We start from the raw sequence: 20697 nt of genomic DNA on the forward strand, positions 1-20697 counted from the left end.
AACCGCTGTTTAGAATTTGGTTCTGTCTTTAAAGATCTCTCCCCCGACATACACTCTTTCCAGAATCACTACACACAAGGGGTCTTTTTGTTCCAGAACCTGTTTTATTCCCTTTATTCAGGTTGTGCAGCCCCCATCATGTGCCCATCTTGACACATTAAGTTTAAATGAGACCAAATGAGACTGGAGAGAAGGGCAATGGAAGCGTGGAGTGGTCCAGGGCAGAGCAGTGGAGAGAGCTGAACAAGTCACTTAACCTCCCTTAACCTCAGTTTATCCATCTGTAAAATGGGCACAATGATGCTACCTCCCTTGTGGGATTGTTACGAGGATGAAAGGAGATGATCATGTAAAGCACTTAGATGCGAGGATGGCACTGAATAAGTGCTCAAATCAGTTTCATGTGGTGGTGGTGAGACCGTGCGGGTGAGGGTAGGAGGCTGTGGTGGAGATGAGAAGAAAAGCGGCATATGAGGCTCAAAGGATGCTTCATAGGAGAATATTTGAAGTCTTTGTAAGTTTTTCTCTTTATTTTTTACCCTATTCCCTCAGCAACCTCTGATTGCTACAAGCACCTACTTATAGTACCAAGGACTATGGACACACGCACTCTTCAGAGGTCCCCTTACATTCCTTGAGGCCTTCCCATGACAGCACGAGATGCTTCAGGGACTAAGGCAGCCCCAGCTGACAGTCCTGTATCTGCCACAGGAACCTAGTCCAGGACCATCCGGCACACGTCCATAGAGAAGTGGGGCAGGATGAAATGTCCCCAGAGGACAGGTGCAGAAGAAGCTGTGCTTTACCTAGCCTGGGATAGAAAAGTGTGCTGCCAGCCAACATCCATCCCATCACCCACTAGCACCCCCAGAACAATTTTCAGGAGGATCCTGGCTTTTAAGAACCTAAGGCAAGAAATTCCCTAACGCCATGCAGTGGACACAGCAGAATCGACATCACTGCCAATAAAGGTCCATGTAGTCAAAGCTATGATGTGAGAGTTGGACTATAAGGAAAGCTGAATGCCGAAGAACTGATGCTTTTGAACTGTGGTGTTGGAAAAGACTCTTGAGAGTCCTTTGGACTGCAAGGAGATCCAACCAGTCCATCCTAAAGGAAATGAATCCTGAGTGTTCATTGGAAGGACTGATGTTGAAGCTGAAACTCCAATCCTGTGGCCACCTGATGTGAAGAGCTGACTCTTGAAAAGACTCTGATGCTGGGGAAAAGTGAAGGCGAGAGGAGAAGGGGACAACAGAGGATGAGATGGTTGAATGGCATCACCGACTCTATGGACATGAGTGAGTAAACTCCGGGAGTTGGTGATGGTCAGGGAGCCTTGGCATGCTGCAGTCCATGGGGTTGCAAAGAGTCAGACACGACTGAGCAATGACTGATGATTTTTCCAGTAGTCATGAATGGATGTGAGAGTTTGATCATTAAGAAAGCTGAGCGCCAAAGAACTGATGCTTTCAAAGTGTGATGTTGGAGAAGACTCTTGAGAGTCCTTTGGGCAGCAAGGAGACCAAACCAGTTAGTCCTAAAGGAAATCAATCCTGAGTATTCATTAGGACTGATGCTGAAGCTGAAGACCTAATACTGTGGCTGGCTACCTGATGTGAAGAGCGGACTCACTGGAAAAGACCCTGATGCTGGGACAGATTTGAGGGCAGGAGAAGGGGGGCAACAGGATGAGATGGCTCGATGGCATCACCGACTCAATGGACTTGACCTTGAGCCAACTCCAGGAGATAGTGAAGAACAGGGAAGCCTGGCGTCCTGCAGTCCATGGGATCCCAAAGAGTCAGGCAGGACTGAGCGACTAAACAGAGACCTGAAGCACTCTGCTACCTCCCAGTGGCCACAGGTGGGTTTGCAAGACTAAGGCAGGAAACCCTCTGCTACCCCCCAGTGGCTATTAGGGGTTTAGCACCTACTTAGCCTCTGGCATGGGCAGAACACATCAGCTAGAAGAGTCCATTAGCCCAGAAATGCAGGCAGCCTCTGGAAGCTGGAAAAAGCAATGAAAGAGACTCTCTGCCTAGAGTTTCCAGAAGGAACATAGCCCGGAAAATAACTTGATTTTATCCCAGGGAGATCCATCTCAGCCTTCTGATCTCCAAAGTTGTAAGCCTAAAAATCACACAAGCCTAAGGTTCAGTTCAGTTTACTTGCTCAGTAGTGTCTGGCTCTTTGCGACCCCATGGACTGGTCACATGGATCACAGCCTTGTCTAACTCAAAGAAACTATGAGCCATTGCGTGTAGGGCCATCCAAGATGGACGGGTCATGGAGGAGAGTTCTAACAAAACGGTCCACTGGAGAAGGGAACGGCAAACCACTTCAGTATTCTTAAGAATGACATCAACACTAGGAAAAGCCAAAAAGATATGACACTGAAAGCCTGAGGTAGAGAAGGGCTTATCTCAAAGAGATATGTGGGTGTCAGTTGTCTCATGGAGTGAATCCCAGTAAGTTCATAGAAGACCCCACAAAGTTAGTATTGGGAAAGACACTACCACCGGTGATTAAGAGGGACAGAGACAAAACGGAAAGAGGTTCAGGACCCCCAAACTCATTTCTGCTGCCCAAGTAATACATTCTTATCTCCTTAACGTCAAAAAAATGTCTCTAAAACTAAATTGACCATTACAAAATTGCTTGATTAGTGAAGATCAACAGGCTTGTGGGAAATTTTCATCAATACTCTGAGGAAGCCCACTTTGAAATATCCCCTTTGGCAGCACAGAAGCCTCCAAGGGCCTATTCAGGAAACTCCTCCCTCCATAATTCTGGTCGAACTCTATTAAGTGTGCTCCTGCCCCTGAAATTACTGAAAGACGTTCCCTCCTGCTGATGGATACTTTGAGTGTTCCAAGCCAACCTGTGACTGCCCTGTTCACACTGAGGGGGCCCTCACTTCCTTTAATCCCCCGCCCCCAAACTCTACGTAGGGCTCACGAAGACCAGTGAAGGTGGCTGGGGTTGGGCCCTGAGCTGAAGGACTAGCGAGAGGACCTCGCTGAGCCGCAGTCCTGGGCACTTCAAACCATTGAGGAGAAACCAGGCGCTCAGCGACGAAGCGAATCAGCGCCTGCGCTAAAAACACCGCTCCCGGAGCCTTAGCGGCCAAGTTGCTTCCTTATCCAAGACGACCGAATCATTCGATTCGGTGGCTGGACCTCTGCATGGCACGTACAACAAAGCGTGACGGGAAACACATTCTGGGAGCAGGAACAGCCGGAAGCCTAGCTAGGAAATACGGTCACGAAGGAAATACGGTCCACGAAGGTGTGTGGGTCACAGCCTTGTACCTAGAGCGAGAAAAAGCCATCGGTTTGCAACAGGGCGCAGCGATTTCTGGGAGTTGGAGTCCCGTGCGCAAGGAGGTATGTGCTCATGTCCGGAAGTGACGCTTTTAAGGCGCGTCCCTCTTTGGCCCAGAGGCGGGTCTGCGACCGCATTTTCTGAGCTCCAAGCAGTAGCCGTGGCCTGGAGCCTTTTCACGTAGAGGGCAGCGGGCTTTTTCAAGCGGAGTTCCGCTAGAGTCCGAGTCGGCGGTTGCGTCACGGGCTTCCCAGCCGAGGCCTGGCTGTGGCTGTGGAGACAATGAAAGACCCGCCGGACAGGACGGACCCGGCTCAGCCCCGCAGTCTCAGATCCGGCCGTTGAGGGGAGAGGCCTGAGAGAAGAGCCCAAGGCGGGGCTGGGCCCGCAGTGAAGCGACGCCGACCCTCAGAGAACTGCTGGGAGGTGGTGGCGCGAGTTGGGACCCAGATGCTGGAGGAAGGAGGTGAGAAGGAGTGTTGGAGCGGTTCGTGGCTTCCAGCCTGCGCGCCAATACTGCTGTGTGACCCGGTTCCGAACTCAGCTGTTATCCTTTCCACAAGTAATTGGGGACGGTCCTTTTTTGAATAATTATGGGGTCAAAAAAATTTGAAGAGCTCAGTCCTGAATCCTCTCTTTGAGTATTCTGTTCCTGACTCTGATTTGTGGACGTACCTTTGGCATTAAAAAGTAGAAGTGGGCCCTGGAAAGGAAAATGGGGGACGTGCTCAGGGCCTCCTCTATTGCTTCTGATCTTCCAGCCCTCTTGAAGCAACCAGGGATACTCAGAATGGGAGCCTGTTGTCTTCCCGTCATACTGAGGGTGGGTTCAACCCAGTTGGATTGTGAAATCTTGGCGAATCCTGGGAATTTAGAATCAGAAGGATAGGATTCCTGTTTAAGCTGGGGGGTACCAGCCAGGTCTCTTGACCTGTGTTTCTTCATTGAGGGAAAGGTAAAATGACGTTAACTACCTCGTTCACCTCTAAGAACTGTAAGCATCAAATCAAATGATGCTTTTGAAAGCACCTTGAGTGCTTTACAGAACAAATGTGTATGTAATAGTAACCACGGAGCACTGCCGTCCTCCGCTAGACCGAGAATTGGTCTGTCACTCACCGAGTGCAGTTTCGCATCCAGCATTTCATGTTGTCTTCCCTCAGAGACCCGGGAACACAAGCAGGATGGTTATCGTCCTCACATGGTACCAGAGGTGAAAATAAGTACAATGGATAGGTACAGCTCAGTAAAGTGAAGTCTGTACTAAGACCAGTGTTCAGACTTGTTTACTTTTTTTAGAGTGGTTTCTGAGGAGTACACTAAGACTCTTTTTTTTTTTTTAATTGAGATTATAATTTTCATGCTATAATATTCAATTTGAAAGTATACAGTTCAGTGGCTTTTATTATGTGTACAAAGTTCGGCAACCATCGCCACTATTTAATGCCAGAACATTTTCATCATCTCAAAAAGAAACTGGCACTACTCCACAGTCTCCTTTCCCCCTAGTCCCTGGCCAACTAGTCATCGTTCCGTCCCTATGAGTTTGTCTGTTCTGGACATTTCATGGAAGTAGAATCATACAGTACATGTGTCTGGGTTCTTTCATGTAGTATGTTTCAAGATTCATCATGTTGTAACATGAAGAAATGTACTTCCTTTTTATGGCCAAAAATATTCCATCACATGGATTATACCATGTTTTTGTTATCGGTGCCTCAGGTGATGGACATCTGAGTGGTTTCCAGTTTGTGCTATTATGAATAATGTTATAAACATGCATGCAAACCTTTTCTTTTGGACAGTTTTCATTTTGCTAGTGTTTATATAGGAAGCGACAGTTAGAACTGGACATGGAACAACAGACTGGTTCCAAGTAGGAAAAGGAGTACATCAAGGCTGTATATTGTCACCCTGCTTATTTAACTTATATGCAGAGTACATCATGAGAAACGCTGGGCTGGAAGAAGCACAAGCTGGAATCAAGATTGCTGGGAGAAATCTCAATAACCTCAGATATGCAGATGACACTACCCTTATGGCAGAAAGTGAAGAGGAACTAAAAAGCCTCTTGATGAAAGTGAGAGAGGAGAGTGAAAAAGTTGGCTTAAAGCTCAACATTCAGAAAACGAAGATCATGGCATCTGGTCCCATCACTGCATGGGAAATAGATGGGAAACAGTGGAAACAGTGTCAGACTTTATTTTGGGGGGCTCCAAATCACTGCAGATGGTGATTGCAGCCATGAAATTAAAAGACGCCTACTCCTTGGAAGGAAAGTTATGACCAACCTAGATAGCATATTCAAAAGCAGAGACATTACTTTGCCAACAAAGGTCCATCTAGTCAAGGCTATGGTTTTTCCTGTGGTCACGTATGGATGTGAGAGTTGGACTGTGAAGAAAGCTGAGTGCCGAACAATTGATGCTTTTGAACTGTGGTGTTGGAGAAGACTCTTGAGAGTCCCTTGGACTGCAAGGAGATCCAACCTAAAGGAGATCAGTCCTGGGCGTTCTTAGGAGGGACTGATGCTAAAGCTGAAACTCCAATACTTTGACCACCTCATGCGAAGAACTGACTCATTGGAAAAGACTCTGATGCTGGGAAGGATTGGGGGCAGGAGGAGAAACAGACGACAGAGGATGAGATGGCTGGATGGCATCACCAACTCAATGGACATGTGTTTGGGTGAACTCCGGGAGTTGGTGATCGACAGGGATGCCTGCAATTCATGGAGTCGCAAAGAGTCGGACACAACTGAGCAACTGAAGTGAACTGAACTGCGGGTTTATGCCTAAAGGAGGAATTACTGTGTAGCTATGGTAACTCTGTTTAACTTTCTGAGGAACTAAAAAGCCTGTTGATGAAAGTGAAAGTGGAGAGTGAAAAAGTTGGCTTAAAGCTCAACATTCAGAAAACTAAGATCATTTCCAGTGGCAGTGTATGCGAATTTCAGTTTCTGTACGTCCTCACCAGGCTTTCCTGGCGGCTCAGTGGTCAAGAATCCCCTGCCAATGCCAGAGACACGGATTTGAGCCTTAGTTCAGAAGATTCCCTGGAGAAGAAAATAGCAACCCACTGCTGGGAAATCCCACAGACAGAGGAGCCTGGCAGGCTACAGTCTCCGAGTTAGACACAACTTAGTGACTGAGCACATAGGCATTCACACATCCTCATCAGTACTTTATTTTAATACGTCTTTTTTATTTTAGCCATCTTAGTGGATGTGAAGTGGTATCTTACAGTGGTTTGATATGTATTTCTCCAGTGACTAAAGATGTTGAGCATCTTTTCATATACTTACTAGCTTTTTGTATCTTATTAAATATCTACTCAAATCCATTGCTCATTTTTAAGTTGGGTTATTTGTCCTTCTTTGTTGAGTTTTTTAATATAGAGAATTCTGTATGTATTTTGGATATTAGACCCTTAGAAGTTGTATGATTTGCAGGTCTTTTCACTTTGATAGTGTCCTTTAAAGCACAAAGTTTTTGATTTTTATGAACTCCCACTCAGTTTTTTTCCCTTGTACTTTTGATATCATGCCTAATAAACCTATTGCCTAATCAGAGGTTATGAAAATTTATATTTTCTTTTAAAAGTTTTAGCTTTTACATTTAAGTCTGATCCATTTGGGATTCATTTTTATGGATGGTGTGAGGTAGGAGTCCAGCTTCATTCTTTTGCTTGTAGATATCCAGGTGTCCCCCCTCTATTTTGTTGAAGAGAAATTTAATTTCTTCACTCTTGTTGAAAATAAGTTGTCCATAAATGTATGGATTTATTTCTGGACTCTCAGTTCTTCTTCACTGATCTGTCTATCCATTACCAGTACCACCCTACTTTAATTACTGTTGCTTTGTGGAAAGTTTTGATATCGTGAATATGAGTCTTCCACCTTTTGTTCTTTTTCCAGATTGATTGTTCTATGTCCCATGCATTTCCATATGAATTTTAGGAGCACCTCCTAAATTTTTATTGAACAAAACAGCTGGGATTTTGATAGGACTGCCTTGACTCCAAATTAATTTAGTGAATTTTGCAATCTCAGGATTATTGTTTTTCAGTCCATGAACATGGAATGGCTTTTCATTTATTTAGATCTTCTGTAGTTTCTTTTAAAAATATTTTATTTTATTTATTTATTTATTTATTTTTTTTTTAAGTTTTTGCTTTCCATTGTCTTCCCAGGTGCCCAGATCCACAGCTGCTTGAACAGAGTTGACATTCAATCAATAGATATTTTGTGTTGAATTCCTTCATCCATTCAATACTTAATTTTTTTTTCAATACTTAATTTTTGACCAGCTTCCAGGCACTGAATTAAGCACCAAAGATAAAAATTTGCCTTGCCTCCAAGAACTCAAGTTCAGTGAGGAAAAAAGATCAAACCCTTGAGTGATTTCAATATAATGTGATATGTACCATGAAAAGTCATACACAGGCTTCAACTTCAGCCTGGGTGGGAGTGGAGAGTGAGAAAAGGCAGATAAAGGCAGTTGAGAAAGGGTTCCAAGAAGAGGTACCTACTGTGTTGAGTCCTAAGAGCCAACGAGGTGACAGTTGCCCAGTGAGTGATGAGGAAGACAGGCAACAGCATGTACACTGGCCCCAGGGCCATGACCTTTAATTGCAAAAGACCTCTAACTTTAGGAGTTCAGTGAGTCTCCAGACTGTGTAAGAACGTGGAAGGAGCTGGGACATGAAGAGATTTGGAATGCCAAGGAACCACTGATGGTCTTTATACTTGGAAGCACAACTGCACCTCTAAAGCTATTGTTGAAAGATTGTTGTTGAATCACGCGAAGACACCGGGATTCTTGGCCCCCGGAGGAGAAGAATTCAATCCGGGGCCAGAGACGAGGCTTGATCGCTCAGAGCTTTTGTGTAATCAAAGTTTTATTAAAGTATAAAGGAGATAGAGAAAGCTTCTGACATAGGCATCAGAAGGGGGCAGAAAGAGTACCCTTAAAAATATTGTATAGTTTTCACAACTGACAGAGGATTAATTTCCAAAATATACAAGCAGCTAATATAACTCAATACCAGAAAAACAAACAACCCAATCAAAAAGTGGGAAAAAGACCTAAACAGAGATTTCTCCAAAGAAGACATACAAATGGCTAACAAACACATGAAAAGATGCTCAACATCGCTCATTATTAGAGAAATGAAAATCAAACCTACAACGAGATATCACCTCACACCGGTCAGAATGGCTATCACCAAAGTCTACAAATAATAAATGCTGGAAATTGTGGGGGGGAAAGGGAACCCTCTTGCACTGTTTGTGGGAATGTAAATTGATACAGCCACTATGGAAGACGGTATGGAGATTCCTTAAAAAATTAGGAATAAAACCACCATATGACCCAGCAATCCCACTCCTAGGTGTACACCCTGAGGAAAAAAAAATGGAAAAAAACACATATATCCCATTGTTCATTGCCACACGGTTTACAGTAGCTAGAACATGGAAGCAACCTAGATGTCCATCGACAGATGAATGGATAAAGAAGTTGTGTTACTTATACACAATGGAATATTACTCAGCTATAATAAGGAATGCATTTGAGTTGGTTCTAATGAGATGGATGAACCTCGAACCTATTATACAGAATGAAGTACGTCAGAAAGAGAAAGATAAACATTGTATTCTAAATGCATATTTACGGAATCTAGAAAAATTATACTGAAGAATATATTTACAGAGCAACAGTGGAGAAAGACATAGAGAATAGACCTATGGCATGGGGAGAGGGGGAGATATATGGAGAGAGAGTAACATAAAACTTACATGACCATCTTTAAAATAGCTATTTTTAAAAATACCTTGCTGTGTGGCTTAGGAAACTCATATAGGGGCTGTGTATCAACCTAGAGGGGTGGGATGGGAGGGAGACGAAGGGAAGTTCAAAAGGGAGGGGATATATGTATGCTTATGGCTGATTCTTTTGCGGTTTGACAGAAAACAACAAAATTCTGTAAAGCGGTTATCCTTCAATAAATAATTTTAAAAAATTATTTAAAGAATCAGACAAAAGATTTTAAAAAAAATTTGGTAGTTTTCAGTGTAATGTCTTGCACTTCTTATATTCAGTTTATTCCTAGGTGTTTTGTTCTTTTAATGCTCTTTTAAGTTTCGTTTCTAGATTGTTTATTGCTAGTTATAGAAATATAGTTGGAGAACTATTTATTCAATTCTTTGCCCATTTTTAATTGAGTCGTCTGTTTATTGTTTGTTCACATTGTATCCTGCAAGCTTGCTGAACTTGTTTAGCTACGCTAGTTTTTCCTGTTGATTCTTAGGATTTTCTGTGTACAAAATCATGCTATTCACAAATAGAGTTTAAGTTTTCCTTTCCAATCTGGATGCCTTTGATTTGTTTGTTTGTTTGCTTGATTTTGCCTAAGTGCTCTGGCTAGAAATTCCAGTGTAACACTGACTAGAACTGACAAGAGGTGACATCTTTGTCTTGTTCCTGATCTTAGAGGAAAAGCATCAGTCTTTAGCTCTGGGCTTTTTGGAAATGGCTCTTATCAAGTTGAAGTCCCCTTCTGTTCCTGGTTTATTGGAGGTATTTTATAGCAAAAGGTATCAGATTCTCTTAAATAGCCTCTTGGCATTTACTGAGGTGATCGTATGGGATCCCCTCCTCCCACCTTTGTATTAATATAGTATATTATAGATTGCTTTTCCTGTGCTGAAGCAACCTTGCATTCCTGGGGTGAATCCCACCTGGTCACTACCTCTTCTTTTGATTAAGCAAATGTCTTTAATTTGCAGAGCCACTTTCTCCAAAGAACTTAATTGATAATAGTTGTAAGCTGTATATTTACACTCCAGGCATTGTGTCAGCTGCTCTGTCTGCGTTTGCATCTTCACAGGAACTTTACAAGGGATCACATAGCGAAGTTGCTGGAAAGTGGTGGATCTGGAATGCTTGCGAGTCTTTACGCTTTAATGCCTCTCTGTGTCTGAGTGGATTGATGGAACTTCTGAGCTGGAAAAGGAAATGCGAAAATTTATACCCCATTGCAGTTCTGCAAATTCAGCCCCACTGAGCCCTGGGACCTATAATATCATCTGAACACACTCTTCAGAGTGAGAATGTGAGGCTTTCTAGTTTGGTGAGCTGTGAACTTTTTTGCCTCATTGGTTTCTTTCTCTTCCTCCAGAACCACCTTCTCCAGACCCTGCCCTTCTCCAAGAGGAAGACACAGAGGAGGAAGGAATGGCAGCTGGTCTCCTCACAGCAGGGCCCCAAGTAAGTTGGAAATTTACTCCAAGAAGCAATCTTTAAAAAAAAAAAAAAAAACTAAGGGTGCTTTTGGTTTTTGACTACAAAAGGCACTCATGTTCTTTGTAGAAACCCTGGAAAATGTAGACAACATACTACCCACCCCCCAAGTCACTCTTACTCCTACAAAGAAATAACACTTAACATTTTGATTTGTGTCCTTTTAGATACTTTTTTTGTTGTTGTTTTCCCAGAGACGATTTGTCCTGCTTATTAATATTTCCCCCATTTCGTTGAGAGTATTTTACAGAATTATTTCCAATAAACTCCATTTCATAGTCCTTCTGTGAAGGTAAGAACTATCTTCTCCCTTTCTTTTTCTTGACTAGGAATTGGTCTGTCTTCATTTTTAGAAAGTCTGCTCTTGGATTTCCTCATCAATTCCAATCTTTATTAAAAAAAAAATTTTAGTAGTTTTATTTTTTTGCTTCTGCTTTCCTTAGATTTATTTTAAAATTAATATTTTTAACCTCTTGAGTTGAATCCATAATTTATTTTCTTCCTTTTTTGTTCAGATATATTGAATGTTTTTGGCTGTGATCTTAATTTTTTTAGATGTGCCAAAATTGTGGCTTTGGTTTCTTGTCTGCACATGTGTCTGGTCTGTGCCCCATGGAGGATAAAGTTTGTGTCTCTTCTCCACACAAAACATGCAGGTATAGTGTAATTGCAGGGTGTAGGACTTTACAACTCTATAAGCTCAACATTATTAACTTACTCATTTCTTCCATACCTTTATTTTTTGGTTTATTTTGTATTAACTCTGTCAGCAACTGAGCTATTTAACATCTCTCACGGCTGTCATATTTTAAGTTTCTCCTTGTATTTCCTACAGTTTTTCCCTTATGAATTATATATTTGTTATTTGGTTCATAACCCTTATATCTTCATAGTGGATTTTACTCTTGATTTCTATAAAAAGACCCCCCATGTTTTTAAATATTTCATTGTTTTTAAAAATGACCCTCTGTCCCATTTAAAGCATTTCTCAGTGTGAAGATGTATTGGAAGGACAGGTAAAATTAGAAATCAGGAGATTAGTTAAGATTTGGGAAATGCTACTGGCTTAAAACAAGGCAGTGGTAGGGGGGTGGACAGAAATGTGTGAATTCTCATGCAATTGGGGAGGAAGAATGAACATGCATTTGACTTGTGGGGAACTGCAGGGAACGGGAAGATAACATCCAGGTGTCTGACATGGCCAGCAAGGTACATGAAGGTACCATTTCCTAAGCTGATAATAGATAAAGATGTCCTCGCCTCCACGCCTGTGCTCACGATGCCTCCCCTGCCTTGGATAGCCTTTTCTTTCTCCATCTGAGGAACCTGCTCCTTCAAGGCCAACTTGGTGGTTGCCTTCTCTCTCTGTGGTCTTCCCTGAGTGTCCTACCCCTGCCCTCCAACTAGGATTCCTCTTCCATTATCCTAGTAACTAGAATATCCCTCTCTTTCACACATTGTTACAGGTGGTTGCAGACATGCCTGGCTCTCCTGCTTACTGTAAGATGTCTGAGTTCATGGGAATATTTATTAAACGTTCCACAAACATTCATCATTCACGTTCTTTGCTGATTTGCAGCTGATTCCTTGCCACATAAAGTCACACATTCTAATTTTGTTTTCTCTATGTTGGTATTTTTAATTCCTGAGCACCTGTTAGTTTCTGCCCCATTACTGCTCATAATATACATATATTTCTTTCTATTTATATATAAAGTCTACAAGAATAATACACATTGAAGACAGAGAGACTGTTATTTATTTTCATGCATCAGTGTCCAGTATAGCGTTAAGCATATAGGAAGTGATCAGTGGTGCTTTTCTGGAACTACCCCAAGTCCTTTCAGAGACCTTTAATAGGTTCACTAACCACCACACCCAGAGCCGCCAGCCTCCCTCCCTCCTCACATTCTAAGGGCTCTGGGCAAGAAGGACACTGTGTTTGTTCTTTCAGGGATCCACACCTTTCAGCAATGTGACTGTAGATTTTACCCAGGGGGGATGGAGGCAGTTGGCCCCTGCTCCGAGGGACAGGTTCGAGGAAGGGATGCCAGAAAATTCCAGAAACCTGGTCTTACTGGGTAAGGAAACCATTCAAAATTCAGAATTTGTTCAGTTCTGAAAATCTGTGGTACTTCCCAGTCTTGAGTGAGCCTGGGTGGCTCTGATGCACCAGAGGGACAGTGTTTTTTCCTCCCCGTTCACTAATGAAAGGTCTCTGCGTTCTGGGTTGGGAAAGAGGCAGTTTCATTTTGTTTCCCCTCGAGGCTGTACCTCCACATTTTCTTCCTTCCCAGGAGGGGTCCTCCATAGTCAGTAAGTTCCCACCTTCCTAAGTAACTTGTATTATGGGCTTGCTTAGCTCTCTGACTTGACCCCTCCTTGAGGCTATTTCTTTATCTCTTTTCTGAAATGCTGTACCAAGACCAGCACCATCATGTGTCTTATTTACTGCTGTGTCCCCTAGTGCCCAGCACCAAGTCAGTGCTTAGTATATTTATTGAGTGAATGAAATGAATGGCCTGTTTCATCTCCCCCAGTTCTGGGTAGCTATTTATACTTAGGGCAGATCTCTAAAGTCCACTTCTTTTCCCCTTTAAATAGGACTTCCAGTGTCCCAACCTGGTATGAACTCCCAGTTGGAACAAAGGGAAGGTTCATGGATGCTCGAGAGAGACGGCCTAAGGAACGCCTGTCCAGGTGAGTGAGCAAGGCAGAGTCTCAGGAGCAAAAGCCCCTTTGAAAAAATTTGAAAATTTTAACAACAGGGGAGGTAAGTATTGCTATCTCACTTTTATAGATGAGGAAAATAAAGCTGAGAGAGGCTGACTCACTGGTTCAGAGCCTCCCAGCTAGAAAGTGGCCAGGCTGGGTTTGAAGCAACACCAATCAGACTCCAAAGGCCTCTGTTCCATACCATCGCCTCAGTCTCCCCAAGCTGGGAGGTATTTGGAAGCACAGGTGGTATTGCTGGCCCCCAGGAAATGAGAGTCATCTTCGCTGGCCCAGCACATTCCCTGCTTCAGGTTCACCTCACTGAGGATCTCAGGTGCCCACCTTTACCCATCCTTCAGCTGTGACACCTGCTGCTGCTCCCCTGACTGACTCTTTATTGAATTCTGCACCCCATCTTCATAGCCATGCTGGAATTTTCTAAAGAGCTGACACTAAGAGACTCAGGAAAAACAAAAGCACAGGAAACCATGGTTTCTATGTATGTTTATGTCTTACTGCTCATCTAAGGCTGCTCACTCCACCCTCACCTTCATATTTCAGCCCTTGCAGGTGAATGACCTCTGGCAGGGCCTGTGGTCAGGCCCAGCCGTGGCAGGGCAGCTACTTTTGATATTTTGAAACTTAAAGCATCAGAGGTACAAATGAACTTAACAGCTTTAAGGTGACAAAATTTAAAATTTTTCTAAAAATTCAGCCTAATGCTTTTATATCTGATTATGGTTGCTATAAGTCAATGAAAACAAAACAAAGCCTCTGGCTTATTTTCCACAGGGTTTATCTGCACTCTCTTCTTCCCATTTTAGCCTCTCTCTAAGCAGCCTGTCACATGTCACCTCAGTCCTTGTAACTGCAGGCACCATTCACACTTGCTGAAATACTTCCCTTCACAGGGAGCCTGACTCCCCTGCTGCTTCCTTCCCCCTCGCCACACGCCTTCCCAGCTCACCATCCTTTTTAGGCAGGACCTTTTCCCCTGAGTCCTGAGACCCTGTATAGAACTTCAGAGATGGAATGCAGGGTTTTATGGCAGTAACTGCATTTTCCTGGGAAAGGGCTTCTTCAGTCTCAGAGGGGTTCTGAAGAAGATTCAGATCACCAAGTTACGAGAAACAAAAGTTGGGAAAAGGTGTTACCATGAAAAATCTGTGCCTTAAGGTATTAGAGTAGAGTACTAGTGTGGAAGCAACTTTGGATATGGACCCATGAAAGATACTCCAGGAGCTGGCTTGCTGCATATCAAGTACATGGATTCAGAGTAAATCACTAAATTGTGGTCATCTGTTTCTATATCTCAAAAATGTGGATAACAAAACCTGTCTTACTTGACACACTAATACATATGAAAAAGCTGTTGACAGTGTAGGACTGTATTAATTCTGTGGTAAGTGAAGTGATCGGAGGGGTTTTAAATCCGACTGTTAGAGTAACTAAAACACTGCCCCTGGGGGTGTTCCACCTCTGCTCTGAGGCCCTACAGAGCACCTGGGCATCGCCGAGCCTCATAGGCAGGTTCAGGGTTCCCTGTTATTCCATCCCAGCCTTCCACAGTAACAGACAGACCCAGAGCTTGGATGTGCCTTTGCCTCACTCCTTGGTCCATGCCTGGGGTTGTTTTATTAATAGCAATTGGAGGTGCAACAGAGGAGAAGATTGAGTCCCTGCTTATATACTAGCGAGGAACATAAATAAAATGAGTAAACAAAGTAACTGGTAGAATGTTGAATAGTGGTGAGTACTGTAAGAATGGGAATACTAGTGAAGGCTATTCTAGATTAGATGAATAGGAAAGACCACTTTGAGGAGGTGACATTGGAGCTGAGATCTGAAGGAAGAGAATGAGCCAGCTGTTTGAGTTTCTGGATAAGGAACATCCTGGGCCACACTGTGTGTTGAAGCTTTGAGTGGAAATGAGTTTTAACTTGTGTTAGGATCAGCAGACCCTAGGACTCAGTAAACAAAAGAGAGTGCTGGGCAGAGCAGCAGATCATATAAGACTCAGAGGCCATGGAAGACGTTCAGGTTTTATCCAAGGAGGAAGATAGGAAGCCACTGAAGGTGTTGAGCACAAAAAGGATAATGTTTGATTTGTGTTTGAGAAGATAACCTGTGGAGACTAGGCTTTCAGGGTTAAAGACCAGAAGCAGGGAGATCAGTTAGGATATAGAGGATGGTGGTGGGTCAGGACTCAGGGCATACTTGGTGTTACAGCCAACAGGACTCACTAGGGATTGGATATGAGAGACAAGGCATTAACGGTGACTCTGGTCTGAGCAGGTGAATGGAAAGGCTGACTAAGTCGCTGACTAAGTCACTGACTAGAAAGGGAAAATCACCACTTCTATCTTTGGGTATATTTGGTTTGATATATTATTAGACTGTCTTATACAGGAGCCGGCACTCAGGGAAGAGGTGAGCTGAGGCAAGACAGTTCATGAACATCACATGGTCTTTTTTATTTGGTCCCTGTGGCCGGGCATGCCATATCTTAGTTCCCCAACCAGGGATCGAACCTGTGCCCCCTGCAATGGAAACACAGTTCTAACCTGTTAGTCCTAACCTAACCTTAATTGCTCCTTTCTCCTACTGTTTCTTTTATTACAATTTTCTTCTTTCCATCTTTCACTCAGATAAGACAGTCAGTTTTTGAGAGCTGTCAGAGCCATCTAAGGCCTAATACCAAGCAACATAGAGACACCCTCAACCCGAAACAGGGACTTCTGTGCTCTTGGTAGACTGGGCTTCAAATGCACATGCAGCTTACAGGGAAAACTGCTTAATGGGAAACACTTTTACAAGACAGAGGTTCAAGATAATAACAAGCAGTCATAGAATACTTGCTGTTTCTCAGGTGTGTTCTGGGTCATTTGTGTTTTAGCTTATTTAGTTCTCATAATTCTGTAAGAGAGCTACATTCACAGATAATAAATCCAGGGTATAGTAATTTGCCCAAAGTCGTATCAATAGTAAGAGGTAGGGCCAAGATTTGAACCCAGGCAGCCTGGGTCGAGGTTCTCTATAGAAATTCAAATACAGGGCACCTGAAACTAACCTGTTTTCTTAAATAAGGTAGAAACAGGAAGAACCATTTCAGGAAAATTGACCCTTGAGAAAAGAAGCTCTATTGCCCTCCCTAAAACTCCACTCCCCTTAGCTATAAGCTCCTATGGAGACAGAGATGTCTGGGACCAGAGGGTTCAATTAGTTTTAACGCTTGCCAAATATTATACGTTAACTCACACTTTAAAGTTTTCTCTTAAAATGAATGTGGTCCCAAACAACCCAAAGACAACACAGCTTACCTTCACATTATATAGTTTGCCAGGGTTTTTTCAATAAATACCTTTCTACAAAAGGAATTACAGTGCACGGATTACACACATGACTTAACTGCTAAATAGTGGCTCTTGATTGGCTATACTATAGTCATTCCTTGTTATTAAACATTTAGGTATTTGCTTTTCATTTGACAAATAATGCAGTGTTGAGAACAAATGATGTCAGTGCAGCTCTGTGTGATTTCTCATTCGTTCCTCAGGATAGGTTCTTACAAGTGGATTGCTGTCCAGAGAGCTCGTCCCTGTTTATGCAGCCACACAGTATGTGACATCCCACCTGCTACACCCTTACCAGCACTCTAGGATTAACCATTTTTTTTGAAATCTTGCTGATTTGATAAGGTGAAAACATTCATCCTGCTGGCATCAGTCATAAGCTTTTTAAAGTGAATTATCAAAACCCGGTAAAGTAGGTTGCCCAAAACCATACTGAGAATTGTGAGAGTAAGAAGATAGCTCAGGACAACCCCAGGACTTGGCAAAAGCACAGGAGAGGTGTGCGTCTGGGGCAGGCTCAGGATCCACTGCTGTTGTTTAGGAAAGGGAGCAGAGGGTGCTCATGTCTCTGAAAAGTTTTCTGGTCACACAGTTTAGAACAGAAGCATCCTGGGGCTTCCCTGCTGACTTACGTGGTAGAGAATCTGCCTGGAAAACAGGCAGCCCAAGTTCAATCCCTGGGTCGGGAAGATGCCTTGGAGAAGGGAATGGCAACCCACTCCAGTATTCTTGGCTGGAGAATCCCATGGACAGAGGAGCCTGGCGGGCTACAGTCCATGGGGTCACAAAGAGTCGGACTGAGCAACTAACACTTACATACGCATCCTGGGTGAAGGGGGTGAAGCATGGAACCAGTCCGCAAACAGGCTTAGCCCAGCTCCTTCAGCCTTCATATTGCAGTATCTTCTACTGCCAAAAGAATTTTTAAAATTACTTTTCTAAATTTTCTTCAGATTGGAAGATTATATCTGAATCACCACCAGAGCAAGACATTTCTGAAGAATCATTCCAAGATCCAAGTGTAGAGATGCCTTCTGGGGTATCAGAGCACAGAAACAGTGAACTGGGGAAGAGCCTCAATATGAGACCAGTCCTTTCTCCACAACAGAGAGTTCCTACAGAAGTGAGATCCCATAAATGTGACACACACGCAGAGAGCTTTGGGAATAATGCAGGTACAGTTAAACTTCACAGAGTGAAGCCGTACACGTGTAACGAATGTGGCAAGGCCTTCAGTTATTGTTCTTCCCTTTCTCAGCATCAGAAGAGCCATACTGGGGAGAAGCCATATGAGTGCAATGAATGTGGGAAGGCCTTCAGCCAGAGTTCATCTCTTATTCAGCACCAGAGGATTCACACCGGAGAGAAACCTTATAAATGCAGTGAATGTGGGAGAGCCTTCAGCCAGAACGCAAACCTCACAAAACACCAGCGAACTCATACTGGAGAAAAGCCCTACAAATGTACCGAGTGTGAGAAAGCCTTCAGTGACTGTTCAGCCCTTGTTCAGCACCAAAGAATCCACACTGGAGAGAAGCCTTATGAGTGTAGCGACTGTGGGAAGGCATTCCGCCACAGTGCAAATCTTACCAACCACCAGCGGACTCACACAGGGGAGAAGCCCTACAAGTGCAGAGAATGTGGGAAGGCCTTCAGCTACTGTGCGGCGTTTATTCAGCACCAGAGAATCCATACGGGGGAGAAACCCTACAAATGTAACGCTTGTGGGAAGGCCTTCAGCCAGAGTGCAAACCTCACAAACCACCAGAGGACTCACACTGGAGAGAAACCCTACAAGTGTAGTGAGTGTGGGAAAGCATTCAGCCAAAGTACAAACCTTATAATCCACCAAAAGACTCACACTGGAGAGAAACCTTATAAATGTAATGACTGCGGGAAATTCTTCAGTGAGAGCTCCGCCCTTATTCGGCATCATATAATTCACACAGGAGAAAAGCCCTACGAGTGCAATGAGTGTGGGAAGGCATTTAACCAGAGCTCATCCCTTAGTCAGCATCAGCGAATTCACACTGGTGTGAAACCCTATGAATGTAGAGAGTGTGGGAAGGCCTTCAGGTGTAGTTCAGCTTTCATTAGACATCAGAGACTCCATGCTGGAGAGTAACTGGGAACATAACGGAAGTGGATGGGGACCTGACCAGTAATTCGAAGGCATCTGGGGACATCTGATGTAGAGGCTTAGCCCAGAGCCACACGCAAAAGCACCTTGTAATAGTCACTGTTTTACACCTTGCATGTGGTGCTCCTTTATCAACACTTGGTAAGCACAGACTGCCCAGCTCCAATTACACTGTTTTCAAGATTTACCTTTAACTTAGAAACCTTGGTTTATACAGCATGAGTGAAGGACTTGGTTTGTACTTAAAAGGCCAGGTATCTTGCAATGGTCTGTCGTAGTCATCTCTGCTTGAATGAACCAAGAACAGTGGCTGGGAATAAGTACTCCCTGTAACAGGGCCACTAAGGTATCAGTGGGGGAGTGGAGTCATGTGAGGATGAGGATCCCAGGGCCAATTGTTGCTAGAATGGGGATGGAAGACTCCCTGATGCACACAGCCTGCACTTCCTGAGCTGTTCAAGGGAACTGACAAGTGTTTAGTTACTACTGTCAAAGCCAGGTTGAGGGTGCACAGTCCCTGTGGGAGGGACGGCTTCCCTGGTGGCTCAGCTGGTAAAGAAGCTCCCTACAATGCAGGTTCCATCCCTGGGTTGGGAAGATTCCCCTGAAGGAACGGCTACCCAGGACACAAAGTAAAAGTTATCTTCTTCCACCTGGAGATAAACCTAAGGCTATTAACTGTAATATATATTGTAATATGTATAGTTAACAATAGTCATTTACTGACTTTCACTTTAGAGGGATGGCTAACAAGACGGGCCATCTGATGGCAGCCATGCTGTGCTGGGTCATTTTTCTTTTTCCCGTCTTCCTGACAGCCCAGTTATCTTGGATCAAGCTCTTGAGCCTGTTGGCCTGCTTCTTTCTCCTTTGTGCCAGCAGTGTAGATCCTAGCTGCTATAAATGGCTTCCCTGGTGTTCTTGATAGGGATGCTTGATTCCTTAGTGGTCTACTAAGATGGTTATCACCCAAGGCCTCCAGCTTTGATTCCTTGGTAACTTTGCCCCATGTCTTGGAACCTTTCCTCACTTGAGAGATCTCAGTCCTTTCCAGTAAAGGAAGTTTTCCACAACTGCTTGGAAACCTAAGCTTCCCTGGTGGCTCAGACAGTTAAGTATCTGCCTGCAATGCGGGAGACCCAGCTTCAAACCCTGGGTCAGGAAGATCCCCTGGGGAAGGAAATGGCAACCCACTCCAGTATTCTTATATGGGGAAATCCTATGGACAGAGGAGCCTGGCAGGCCACATATAGTACATGGGGCTGCAAAGCATCTGAGTGCACACACAAAACACAAAAATGGGAGAGGAAAGCAAACAGAAATGAAGATCGTAGGGCTGCCATTCCTAACCCCTTTTAGTTAAGTACCCAGAAAGAAGCCCCTTCCAGGTTGCTATTTCAAACTTTTGTCTCAGAACTTAGTGTTTGATGTTCATTTGTTGCATATCAAATCAAGTGAGGAGCTCTAGATAGAAAATCAAAGAGAACTAAGGGAAAGACAAAGGAGAGGCTTGAGGAAAAAGTCTGTTACTAGTTTAAAGTAAACCCTGAGGGTTTAAACCAGGAACTGCTAACTACATTAGTAGACTTAAACTTTTACATCAACTTGAGACCAATCAAGGATCATAAACATCAGGTTCTTTGGTTGTCCCATCAGTAATTCTGAGCCCCAGCTGTGTGCTGGGATGGACAGCAAAGCCTTGGGCCTGCAACCCACCAACTGAGTAAACTGGTTTGGGAAGAGCTCCTTCTACACATATTTTCTGTTATGTTCAACTCCCAAGTTTTCTTTCTGCCCAACAGTATTTTCTTGAGGACAGAATTCTGTTATCAACAGGCTGCTGCTTCATCTGTCACGTTGG

The 20697-nt window shown here is 43.7% G+C and overlaps 1 protein-coding gene across 4 annotated transcripts; it reads left to right on the forward strand.

Annotated features, from left to right (window-relative positions):
• The first annotated feature begins 82 nt into the window (after nt 1–82).
• Nucleotides 83–18950, forward strand: ZNF79 (zinc finger protein 79). Of its 4 annotated transcripts, none has more exons than XM_070799273.1 (5): nt 83–3389; nt 10507–10595; nt 12583–12709; nt 13233–13328; nt 17650–18950. In XM_070799273.1, exons 2-5 carry the CDS (start codon nt 10563–10565, stop codon nt 18819–18821), a joined length of 1428 nt encoding a protein of 475 aa, XP_070655374.1. In that variant the 5' UTR covers nt 83–3389; nt 10507–10562; the 3' UTR covers nt 18822–18950. The 4 variants fall into 4 exon arrangements, with proteins under 4 accessions (XP_070655374.1, XP_019826437.2, XP_019826438.2 ...); XM_019970878.2 differs by lacking the exon at nt 83–3389 and adding an exon at nt 3423–3793; XM_019970879.2 differs by lacking the exons at nt 83–3389; nt 12583–12709 and adding an exon at nt 3423–3793.
• Nucleotides 18951–20697: the final 1747 nt, after the last annotated feature.

The sequence above is a fragment of the Bos indicus genome, chromosome 11 (assembly GCF_029378745.1).
Source record: "Bos indicus isolate NIAB-ARS_2022 breed Sahiwal x Tharparkar chromosome 11, NIAB-ARS_B.indTharparkar_mat_pri_1.0, whole genome shotgun sequence".
Lineage (NCBI taxonomy): Eukaryota > Metazoa > Chordata > Mammalia > Artiodactyla > Bovidae > Bos > Bos indicus.